Source organism: Rhodnius prolixus, unplaced genomic scaffold (assembly GCF_049639745.1).
Source record: "Rhodnius prolixus isolate KJV_2025 unplaced genomic scaffold, Rpr scaffold_12, whole genome shotgun sequence".
NCBI classification, from domain to species: domain Eukaryota; kingdom Metazoa; phylum Arthropoda; class Insecta; order Hemiptera; family Reduviidae; genus Rhodnius; species Rhodnius prolixus.
Genome location: NW_027411635.1, coordinates 10,626,638 through 10,639,600, shown reverse-complemented (window position 1 = coordinate 10,639,600; position 12,963 = coordinate 10,626,638). Strand labels below are relative to the sequence as shown.

General features: G+C 35.2%; 1 protein-coding gene across 1 annotated transcript in view; it reads right to left on the bottom strand.

Moving 5' to 3' along the window:
• LOC141461950 (uncharacterized) overlaps positions 1 to 12,963 on the bottom strand; it is a 69,194-nt gene that overhangs the window by 24,828 nt on the left and 31,403 nt on the right. Inside the window, exons 11-20 of the mRNA XM_074143433.1 lie at positions 11,936 to 12,094; positions 11,588 to 11,832; positions 10,735 to 10,993; positions 9,834 to 10,227; positions 9,201 to 9,424; positions 9,071 to 9,121; positions 7,174 to 7,329; positions 5,481 to 5,552; positions 3,430 to 3,510; positions 726 to 791 (exon numbers count right to left, since the gene is read on the bottom strand). Coding sequence (XP_073999534.1) covers positions 726 to 791; positions 3,430 to 3,510; positions 5,481 to 5,552; positions 7,174 to 7,329; positions 9,071 to 9,121; positions 9,201 to 9,424; positions 9,834 to 10,227; positions 10,735 to 10,993; positions 11,588 to 11,832; positions 11,936 to 12,094 — 1,707 coding nt within the window. The remainder of the gene's footprint in view (positions 1 to 725; positions 792 to 3,429; positions 3,511 to 5,480; positions 5,553 to 7,173; positions 7,330 to 9,070; positions 9,122 to 9,200; positions 9,425 to 9,833; positions 10,228 to 10,734; positions 10,994 to 11,587; positions 11,833 to 11,935; positions 12,095 to 12,963) is intronic.

The following is a 12,963-nucleotide window of genomic DNA, read 5'->3' as shown; positions in this document are numbered from 1 at the left end:
ATTCTGTACAATTATTATTGCGATGCCTGAATAGAGTGAGACTTCAGCCTACAGTTCTTTTACTCCTCTTCCTTTAACCAAATAACCCAAGGGCCTACCATCAGAAGTAACAAATTCGATCTGCCCCATGACTTAATGGTATTGGTAATGGTTATGGTTTTTTCGACCGTTGTTGATCGATGATTTTTGGTGAATATCGAGGTGCGGTCTTAAATAAAAACAACTTTTTTGCTTTATACCAACGTTTCGGTAATTTTTACTACCTTCTTCAGGGTATTATAAAAAAAGTTTGTGAAGTTTAATGTAGAGCTACGAGTATATCATCATAACTGGTATTGGTAATGTTTTTTTTAAGGTTATTAGTTTTCTGGCCTAAATTATTCCACAACTGATTTGGAGTTCTAACGTCGGCTAGGTCAAAGTCTTGAGCACAGCCTCACCATAGAAAAGATTCTTACTTCTTTATAATCTCCCGTTGCTTCTTTTGATGCATTGCAAAATGCCTTTTAGGTGCGGCCATTAAGTCATGGGAGCACAAGTCACAAAAATGGTGATTGGGAATCCCCAAGCCCGAGGATTTCTTACCCAATCAGCTTCGCTTTTTTAATGTACTATAAATTTCTTTAGTCAGATTTTTTTTTTTTTTAGTGTACTCTATTAGAAATCAAATATCTAAGTTTAAAATAGTTTGTACAATTAATACCAAAATTATAATATATACTCACAAATGACTCTTCGCTATCCCTCGAAACGGCCACCAGATCTTTCTTGGACGTCTGAGTTCCAATTTGCTGTAACAGAGAATATTCGGAATGTAGTACATATGTCAAATGTGCCATACAAAGGCAGATAGGGTCCTCACCAGATGACATGATGTGCCATTAAAGTGATGTTATTTCAGCAAGGTAATGTTTCGAAAACAGGTTGAATTTGTTAATGGAGATTTATTTATAGAGCTCACACTGTACTGGTTAAAAATAGGTCATAAATGCATAACGTGAGGAAACGCCCTGAAGTTGAACATTCCTATTTTATTGAAAGAATAAGTAAAAATAAAAGGTTAATAGAAATGCAAGTAATCTATAACCTAGAATTTATTCGTACTATTGGAAAGAAAAAGTGAAACGAGCAGAGGTTTTCAAAGATTCACGGATCGCCTCTGTGAAAAAAATGGTAATAATAATAAACTTAAATAGTTTTTATGCAGTAAAATGTTATTCAGAAAAGTAAAAATTAAAAACCACAGAGGAGAAAGAAAGAAAGAAAGAAATACGTTTATTAATGTCCTGGGACATTAGTCCCTTAAGGACAACAAAAAGTATATACATAAATTTAATGAACTAAAATTTCTCTTCTGAGTTGCTGCCAAATTAATATATACAATATATCCAGAGTAAAACAAAAAGATAAAAAATAAAACTAAAATTCCATTTCCGTTTTAAATATATACACAAATCAATACATAAATAAAAATGTTAAATTAAAAGAAAAGAATAGGACTACTGCTTATAAATTAATATATACAATATATACAGAGTAAAACAAAAAGATAAAAAATAAAACTAAAATTCCATTTCCGTTTTAAATATATACACAAATCAATACATAAATAAAAATGTTAAATTAAAAGAAAAGAATAGGACTACTGCTTATAAATTAATATATACAATATATACAGAGTAAAACAAAAAGATAAAAAATAAAACTAAAATTCCATTTCCGTTTTAAATATATACACAAATCAATACATAAATAAAAATGTTAAATTAAAAGAAAAGAATAGGACTACTGCTTATAAATTAATATATACAATATATACAGAGTAAAACAAAAAGATAAAAAATAAAACTAAAATTCCATTTCCGTTTTAAATATATACACAAATCAATACATAAATAAAAATGTTAAATTAAAAGAAAAGAATAGGACTACTGCTTACAGTTTAAATAACAATATAATAATTATATAATGATAATAATAACATTAATAACAATAATATCAATAATAATAGTAATAGTGATAGTGATAATAAGTAGAGGAAAAAATGACAAAATAAAGATAATAATTAGAACAAAGAAGTAATAATAGTAATGATAATAATAACTTTAATAATAAATCACTGATTTAGATAACTTTTGATAAGATGTTCGTATAATTGATGTTTAAACGTATTGACAGACTTTGCACGCAAACCAATCGGAAGACAGTTCCATAACTTGCTAGCTTTTAAATAAAAAGAATTTTGATAGGTTGCAGTTCTAGGAGTGGGCGTGTACAACTTTGTATCCACTTGTCGAGTGGTTCTCAAGTGCAACTGTTCTTTGCTACTAAATAGTGAATACAGATAATCTGGCGCTCTATTTTTGAACAGAAAATAAATAAAGGCATCTAAAAAATATTGCCTTCTGTATTCAACATTTAGCCAGTTCAGACGATGGTAATAAGGAGTAATATGTTCATCTCTCCTGACATCAAAAATGAAACGAACACCCGAGTTTAGAGCTCTTTGTATCCTTGTATTCAGTTCTGAAGTCAGGTCCAAATAAACAAGACAGCAATAATCTACATGCGGGAGGATGAGTGTTTGAACCAACTGCTTTCTTAGTGACACAGGCAAGATTTCTTTATGGTACTTCAGTTGATACAGAGCTTTGTTCATTCTATTGACAACATCACCCACATGATTATGCCAAGTTAAGGTGCTATTGAAGGTAAATCCCAAAAACTTAGCAGAATCCACATAAGCTAGATCAATGTTACCAATTTTTATCCTAGAAATATTGTTAAAATCGATGCCATTAACAAATCTAGAGCTACCAACCACCATCGCCTTCATTTTACCGGCATTAAAAGATAAATTTTTATCTTTTGCCCAATTAAAAACAGAAGCAAAGAGGAGCTGAGAGAAGTATCGGTAAGCTATTTGTCTTAGCGCTTATGATCAGGGATATCTTTGAACAAGAATACGTATTCTGTCTATCATATTTGTTTAATGGTGGATGAGAAAAAATAGGAAAGAATAATAAAATATTCTACAATTTAAACAAAATAAAGAAAAAGATTTATGGCTCTTAACTTAAGGTTTTTTCGACCTATGTCATCATAAAATAATGAAACATGAAAAATTCGAAAAATTAAAGCAGAAAATAAAAGTTCCATTGCCGTTTATTCTTCCAAATATCTCAGAAATATCAAGCACCTGTTACACATTAAATTAATTACTTTTGTTTATTCCTAAAATTATTAATTTGTTTTCAATGAATCTTTAAATTTAATGTCAGTAATGCAATAAAATCTATAGATTCAAATAAATGTAACATTGCGTAAAGTGTATTTGGTATGGTTAGTGTTCCACCAAAAAAAATAATCGAAATATGATCCGCAATTATAAATAGCTTGAGAACCACCAACTAGTATTTAGCATATTACCTTAGTTGGTCCGATAAGTCCAATAGGGACCTCATTTTCTCCGTCCAACATAGGTAGCCAGTCTTCAGAATACCCAAAATCCTGCAAAATAATAATAAATAAATAAAAATAATTTAAAAAAAAACCAAGCAACATCACAAGATTTAATATGATGGTTTAGTTCTCTCGTAACAAACACCTAACAGTGAGCTGTAAGAAGCTCTTAGGAAGAGAAAGTTTAAGGGCAAGCAGCTGGATTCGAACCCGGGATGTCTAGACTCCACATAGCTAATCCCTTCCCTCACTATTATTTTTATTAATATATTTTTTTTTTTTCTGTTGCATCAACAACTTGGTCATTAGCGCCGTGAATATGTGTTTATTTTTCTATTACTTAAATGAGTTTATTTATACCACTGTAGCGAACCAGTAGTCTGAGCGATGACCAAGGCAAACACAGAATAATTTTACTAACAGCCTAGTCCCAAATCAGTACGGCAGACTGCTGACAACCCTTCAAGGATTATTGCACGGAAGCGCCTAATTCTAGGAGCCATGTAATGTCTAAGACACGCCAATAGCTGGTACTGGAACAGTCAAGAGATGAGATTTTTTTCAGGCTTGGTACAAGGACTTTTTGCCAAATAAGCTAAGCGACGAATACCGTCAAACAGCAGTCTAGAGAACTCAATAGTAATCAACGACACAAACAAAACAGCCACTTACAAAAATCTAGGCTTCTAACCACACAGTGTATCAATAACATCAACTTTGGGAGGATCCCCCCAAGTCACTGCCAAAATTGACGGAGACAGCAGATTAGTGGGCCAAAAAGTATACTTAATAAGAGTCGGGACAGTTCTAGTTACTGGCCATCAAAAGTCAATAAACACAATGCTGTTAGTGGACAAAGAGAATTGCTTAATGAAAGTTATTGTTCTAAACCATTCTCAAGTTCACTGTAGTCCAGCTAAAATCACTAACCTGCTATTTAATTCAGTAAACTAAAATGAAAGTAAAGTAATGTAATCGCCTATTTTTTCAGTCGGGGCTAGACGCCCAACTACCAATTAGGTGTTTTGGACGGGGGCGGAAGCACATACTGTACTGTAAACAATTTTTTCTAATAAATAAAAAGTACGAGGTGCATTCAAATTATAACGCCTCCGAATTTTTTTCTCACTAACCAATCACACCAAAAATTTGAAACTTTTGTCTCTTCTCGAAGTAATCTCTCCATGTAGCCTCACACATTTTTCACAACGTCGCCGCCATGTTTCCATGGCCGCTGTGAACGCTTCTTTGGGAGTCTGTTTTGACCAGTGGAAAATCGCTGATGCCCGGCTGGTGAATGTACGGCCACGGAGAGTGTCTTTCATTGTTGGAAAGAGCCAAAAGTCGCTAGTTAGTCTTCATTCGTGGCACCCACCTGGAGGACACTTTTCGCATTTTCAGGTCTTCATGAAGGATTGTGTGCGCAGATCCCACGGAAATGCCAACTTAGGAAGCGATCTGTTGCACACTCTTTCGGCGATCCTTCAAAACAACTTTTTCTACTCGGTCGATCGTGTCAACAGACCGACTTGGTGCGAAGCCGAGATTGTCTTGGTTTGTTTTCACACGACGTTCTTCCTTCTTTAATCTGTCGCACCCAGGAACGCACATTTGACACATCCATGGCACCATCACCACATGTCTCACTCAACTGGCGATGAATTCCAATTGGTGTCACATCACGCAAATGGAGAAATCGAATGATTACACGCTGATCGTGTAATGAAAACGTCGCCATTTTTAGTATAAAAAACAGTCCTTATTCTCGACGATGTCGCTAGGGTTCTGTGTGCCGTACAGTGCTGTCATCTCTGTCACGCATTAACAAAGAGTGCCCGCTTATTTTAAAACAAACCGCATGTTTTTATCTGGAAACAGTTCTGAGAAAAAAAATTCGGAGGCGTTGTAACTTGAATGCACCTCGTAGCTCAAACTTGGGATCTCCCACTTGCAAAGCCACGCTCATAACAAGCACACCAACCCCCATCCGCCTCAATTCAATAAATTATCTAACTTACCTTACTGGCATGATAAAAAGGTTTGTCACTATCGCTTTCCCACTCAACAAATTTGGTCTGAGTTTTCTTAGACTACAATAAAGAAAGCAGAGGTTTACATAAAATCAAAAAACTTAAACTGAATCTTAAGAGCATATAACCTTAAAGATAATTATTTTATTTAAAAAAAACGGATCAATAATACAATTTACAGTAACAACAATAATAATAGTAATAATAATTACATTAATAATACAAATAGTTCAAAGAAATAGTTGAAATCTAGCTTTATTTAGAAAATTTTGTATATCAGTACCAAAGAAATCTAAATTAAAACGATTGGCTGTCCGCATCATACGAAAGAAAGTGGAGTAAAAAACGTAATTATGTTTGCAGTAAGGTACCTTGAACGCAGTAGAATGTCATGTAGTATGGGATGAAATATTAAAAGAAATTAGAGAAAGAAGGTAAGGACAGTCTATTTGAGAATGGAGAAATTTGCAGAGAAAAGAGAGATCATAATAAATTCTTCTGGTGGCAAGTGGAGGAATATTGAGAGTGAGCTATTCGATTGGAATTTTAGGGATTTTCAAACAGCAAGCTAACCACCGAAAGAACTTATTCTGAACAGCCTCAATAGAAGCTATATGTACCTTGCAAAATGGACTCCAAATTACTGAACCATATTCAAGCTGGGGGCCTTATAAGGGATTAATATAATGTGATATAAGAACGGCTATCAGAGAAATTCCTCGTGTTTCTAAATACAAACCCAAGCATTTGTAAATATTTGCTTCTGATCCTATTCATGTGTACCATAAATTCCATTTTACAGTTGAACGTGATGCCCAAATCCTTTATTGACGATACCCTAACCAGCAAAGAACCGTTCAGCGTATAGTCATAAGACTAAAATTATACCACACTTGGACAAATTCAGATCTAAACAGTTCTCAAGCACCAACAAGATAAGGAATTCAATGCCTTTTGCAAGTTCCTACATTCATGTGGGGATGAGATTGACAAAATGAGTTTAAAGTCATCCGCAAATAGCAAAAAAGTAGAATCTTGAAGATTGTGCTTTATATCATTAATAACTATATTAAACAAAAGTGGCCCTGGATAAAAACCCTGACGAACCCCAGATAGGACAGGAAAAGGAAGTTATTTAAAAGATTTTAGTTCAACTATTTGTGTTCTTCCAATCAAATAACTGCGAATCTAAAGAAGAAGTTTGCCATGAATGCCATAAGCTTCTAACTTTGCGAGCAAAATGCAATAATTAGCACTATCAAAAGCCTTGGCAAAGTCAGTGTAAACGGAATTAACTCGGGCATTATTAACAAAAGAGTCAAGAATATATTTTTGATACGTGAGTAGATTGGTGACAGTAGAACGACCTGACAGAAAGCCATGATGTTCAGATATTAATACAGATTTTACATCAAATGAAAGATAAATATTAATTATAATTTCAAAGATTTTTGGAAAGAATGATTGAATAGTAATAGGTCGGTAATTCTTTATATCAGATTTATCACCCGATTTGAAGATTGGAGTAACATGGGATAGTTTCCACATTACCGGAAAACAACTGGTTCTCAGAGACTGGTTAAAAAGAAGAATTCTTATTAATTTATATAAGCATAAAAATGTATCCAAATGTGACTACAAATGATTCTGTTAATGACCGTATTAGCTTAAATAATTCTACCTTAAGTTTGTCTGGGTTCATGCAAACGCCAGTTTTAAGCTCTTTCTTCTTGCATGATTCGTATTTGTCCTTGATGAATTCAAAAGAATCTTTATCGCGGAAGAACTCGCACAAATTCTCACCAAACATGTGTAAATTCGCCGTGTCTTCTTTAGTCTAGCAAAAAAACTTGAGGTTAATTATTTTTTAAGTATTTGAAGTATGTATATGAAAAGGATTCTATCTATGCAAGACATTTATACCCTCTTTAGTAGTTCCAAATTTATCTATTTGGTGCATACATATCTCGTAAGAGGACTGGATAATATAAACCAATGTTTATATTATTTATAGTGAACTTATTGTACGTTACCTAAAAATCGTACATATTTGGATAAAACTTCCCTCCTAATACATGTACAGCGTTTAGACCACACATCTACGAGGGTCGTTTGAAAAGTCCGTGCAAAAATAAAAACTACTTAATTTTTTGGGGTAAACCTTTTTTATTTTTCAACATAGTCTCCTTTTAGGCTTATACACTTCGTCCAACGCTGCTCTAGTTTGTTGATCCCTTCCGAATAATAGGATTTGTCCAAGTCTGAAAAATAGCCATTCGTTTCTGCAGTCACCTCCTCGTTTGAATAAAATCTTTTTCCCTCCAGCCATTTCTTCATATTGGGGAACAAATAGTAGTCCGAGGGAGCCAAGTCTGGAGAATAGGGGGGATGTGAAACGAGTTGGAACCCTATTTCCATTAATTTTGCGACCATAACTACTGAGGTGTGAGCTGGTGCGTTGGAAAAGGACTTTTTTGTGGGCCAATCGTGGGCGTTTTTCTTGCAGCTCGGTTTTCAAACGGTCCAATAACGATGAATAATATGCACCTGTAATAGTTTTACCCTTTTCCAGATAGTCGATGAGGATTATTCCTTGCGAATCCCAAAAGACAGTCGCCATAATCTTTCCGGCCGAAGGAATGGTCTTCGCCTTTTTTGGCGCAGATTCCCCCTTGGTAACCCATTGTTTAGATTGTTCTTTGGTCTCAGGAGTGTAGTGATGTATCCATGTTTCATCCACAGTGACGAAACGACGCTTAAAGTCCTGCGGATTCTTCTGGAACAGCCGCAAACCGTCCTTGCAACACTTCACACGATTTCGTTTTTGGTCAAGCGTGAGCAATCGCGGCACCCATCTTGCGGATAGCTTTGTCATGTCCAAATGTTGATGCAAAATATTATGTACCCGTTCATTCGAGATGCCCACAGCACTAGCAAACTCACGCACCTTCACTCTTCTGTCATCCATCACCACATCATGGATTTTATCAATGATTTCTGGAGTAGTAACCTCAACAGGGCGTCCAGAACGTTCAGCGTCACTTGTGCCCATATGGCCACTCCGAAAATTTTGAAACCTCTTATAAACTGTTCTAATCGAAGGTGCAGAGTCACCATAATGTTTATCAAGCTTCTCTTTAGTCTCCTGAGGCGTTTTGCCTTTCATAAAGTAGTGTTTAATCAACACACGAAATTCTTTTTCGTCCATTTTTTGAAAATCACTCGACTTCCTCGATTCAAACGAATGCCAAACACAAAGAAATAGACCGATCTGACTGAAACTTGGTGTGTGTTCTTCCAAAAGATGCTATTAACTAAACATAACCTCGATACGCGCCAGTGGTGCTATCTCTCTGACTTTGCACGGACTTTTCAAACGACCCTCGTACACATCTATCTGTAGTCTTGTTTGCACATTAACCAATCATTTTTAGCTTCGTTTTACTCAAAAACCAATTTGATCTGTGTTGATGCAAAAAAAAGTTACGGAAGAAATCCATACTTTGCTATACTTTAACCTTTACTGCCGATGACTAAATTTAAAACTTACTTAAATCAGGTAAAATACTCATACTTACTTCTGTTTTTACATATTCATGGAGAACATTCTTTTTGCGGATCTGACATAGCTGATGGCAACAAAAATGAAAATTAAACCAAAGCTGTGAACTTTAATAACCACAAAAGCTCACCATTAATTTAACCTACCTGACCATAATAGTAGATAAAGAAGCTCCTCAACCATAGAATTTTGAAGTCATCGTTCAAATTGAACTCACGAATTCGCTTGTATTTGTTGAATTGAGTACAAAGCTTGTAATAATGCTTCGCACCATATTCTCTAATCAGGTATTTTTCTACAATGTCGATCATAGGCAATAGTTGGGTACGAGTTTCTGGTCCAGGATAGTGCACCGGTACGGTTACCAAACCTTCACAAACATAAAACCATAATTTAATTACTAATTTAGTTATACAGTACTTTTGAACAGAAAGTTTGGGAATATTAACTTTCAAAGGAGAAAAACGCGAGTATGGTCGGAAAAGTTAAAAATGCAAATATTTTGGACACTATTGAGAATCAGGCCAAAGTGAAGAGAATATTTTTTGTTGCATTTAAGCTGCTGAATCACCTCCCGAAGTTTCGACCACTCCTCCGTATACACCCTGTATTGGTGTGCCATCGTAATTGATACTTGTCCATTGTTATTATTATTATTATTATTTATTTTTTATGTTTGGAAAATCTTAAAATTTATAATTATTTAATACATAAGTGGGCCTAAGTAAGTGCCCACCTGTCCGGCCCTAGCTCCCCTGATAGTAAAGTTAGTTAGTTACCTTCTCTGACTCGTCTCAAGTGGAAAGCGTCATCGTTCATACAGCCGGCCCTCAGGCGAAACACATAAATTGGCTCGATTAACGTGTGCTTGTAGTCTGGGATTACCCCATTTTTAACCAGCAACTCCCACATTAGATCGTATTCAACCTGTTCCTTGTGAGGTTCTAAGACCTTCAGTTTCTTCGGCTGTTTTGCCGCGAAGAGGGTAGTTCCGGACAGTTCTTCACCATCCTTTTCCTCAGTACCTTTAGAGGTAGCTACCGTCTTTTTTTTTCTATGCCTGCGAAAAACGGTGGCCCAGCGCACGTAGCTAGCGTCACTGAACTCATCTGATTCTGTGCTTTTATAATCTGATGACATATCCGATTTTAATGATGCTTCCTTTTCGGCCATCTTTAATCAAACAAAGACAAAATTTTAAATTTTAGACATGTTTACTGTATAGCTCAAGGGTATTTGGCAGATATAGGGATTGAAACGAAAGAGAAGTGTAGAGATTTGAAGTCGTGCAGCTCTCCTTTCCTACCAAACTACTTTTCTTGAATTTCATTATAAATGGAAGAGTTAAAATCAAAGCCTCTTTTTAATTTGAATACAAATTTTACAACCTAATTACACATTCCTAAAATCAAATTACTTTTTTAAACCAACTAAATTTTGCAATCAAATTCAACTTTTTTTGAACAATCAAATCTCCCCAAACATTTTTACTTATTCTACAATAAATTCAATTTTTCTTTAAACCCAATTAAATCATTCCAATTACGTAAAACCTTGCTAAGTTTAAATTAAAGCCAGCAAAATTAAAGTAATTTATGTTGAAATACTTTAAAGACTGGCAGACTCTTAAAAGGCAAGTTTTGTAAGAAAAATTTTAAAAAACAAAATGAAAAACCTTACTGGAACAATATCTGGATTTTTGGAGAGAACCAACGGGATGGTCTTGTTAGACAGCAGCGGCAGAGTTTCTATGAAGATAGGAAAATCTCGTGGATCCTCGTACATCACTCTGGTCACGTAGAAACCCCGGCTTATTCGATCTGTCGTCTCCAAAACGCCCTTGCAAGCAAATTTTAAGGGAAGAAAGCTGTTGATGATGCAGTTGATAACTTGGTTCACTAGAAGGCCCAAGTACGGATGATCCCTTTTATTTAACAACCTATAAAATCAAAAGTTTTATTTTCTGTAATGTCACGAAGCGTGTTTTCACTCTTTTTTTTAACAGTTTTTTTATTTATTGGTTCTGGACATTTCACCTTTCAAAGTTAAAAGACAAATATTAATGTCCATTTGTACTATACAAATACTGCATATTGTTCTGACCTGTGACAATTAAGACGTAGAATAATTTATATTAAATACGTGGGGATCTGTACGTTGTACTGACAGGGCACCCTTAAACAATATTGCTATTCCAATATTGCTAAGGTGTCTTAGCATGGACAATACATATTTATGAAGCAAATAACTTCTCTACATTGGTATCAAACATGACGTATAAACATCGTGATGATCTTTTAGAATGAATATGATCTACTGCTCTTTTTGCCATGAGTAAGAAACTTCCACGAGATTTCAATTTGTTTACTCTAATGTGCTGTGTCAGTACAAATGGATACCTATCCACTGCTTTCATGAAATTAAACGCATGCTGTAAGCATGTATCATAATGTTTCGCTAGTATAACACACATATCTGTAATTTAGAAATAATAATGAGAACTACAATTTTGTTAGAAAATTAAGTCACTTACCAAGACAATGTATTACAAGAAATCATATCATAAACTGCAATTTTATCTTTAGAGATAATCATCATAAAATTGCAATAGGTGCTGAGCAAGAATACATAATTCGTTTTTTGGTTCCACAAAGACTTCATTACAATTTTGACGCTGTTCTTGATATTCAAGAATACTTTCATAATCAATGAATCTCTCAATGTTAGATTCAATGTGTTCAAACATAACATGATCAGCTCCGCGTCGGTGACTTCATCCTAGCGTGCATAAATAAAATTGTTTAAATAAAAAAAAAAAAAATGAATGCTCTTAATAGTAGATAGATAAACTCAAAAACATGTTCTTTCAAGCGCTGCTTACCTCGATTACCTTCAAAAGCACATTGAAGGAAGACTCATTGAATATGCTGCCCAGATGACACGGCTCTAGCGCTAGCTCGTGCAACAAGTTCAGGAACGATGGCAATAGTGGTCTACTTTCTATCAGCGGAGTTTTTAAAATCCAATTACAAGCCCATTTCTGAAAAGAAATGGCAATATGTAAAGACCCAATGTTTTTAAACAGAATCACAATGTTCGGCATTAGTTTTTATCACATTTCATACGTAAATGTGGACAAACATGTAAATTTTTGATCGATCGGGATTGTAACTCTCTCATTCCACTAAATTTGGCTATCTTTTCTGAAAAACCTTGACTTTAAAAAGTATGTTGATTATTTCTGCATTTTTTTTTTTTAATTTGAATATAATATGGCTAATCAATATTATAAACAATTAACAACGATGAAAATTATTTGAAACGCGATTATATTAAACTATATTTAAAAAATTTATTTTGTAACGAAGTTGACCTGGGCAGAGAAGAAAGGCCTAGATTGTTCTAGGGGTTGAGCGACCAAAGTCGGTAACGGGCCACCACTGTGTAAACAAAAGGCCGGTCTCTACCTGAGCCGGAGAAGAAAGGGGCTAGATTGTTCTAGGAGTTTAGTGGCCGTAGCCTGTAACGGTCCACCCCTCTGTAAAAACAAGCTAAGGGAGCGGCCCCAGTTGGAGTGGTGGCAGTATGTGTTTTCCCCAGCCATTGAGTGGCAGGTGGGAGTGAGACAGATGGAGTTAAGAGTGAGACATACGGAGTTGGAGTGGGGCAGTCGCAGTTAAATGGAGGCAGACACAGCTGGAGTCAGTCATGGAGAGACAGTTTTGGGAGACACAGTTTGAGAGAGTCAGTGTTGCGGAGTGCTTCAGAGTTAGCTAGTTGGGCAGTTAGTCAGTTAGTGAGTTTGTTAGTGCAGCTGAGACTAGTGCAATTCGGTGCAGTGCGGACCAGTGGCCAGTCGTGGAACAGTTTTGTGGCGTTACGTAGTGAGTAAGTAACAGAAAACTGTTG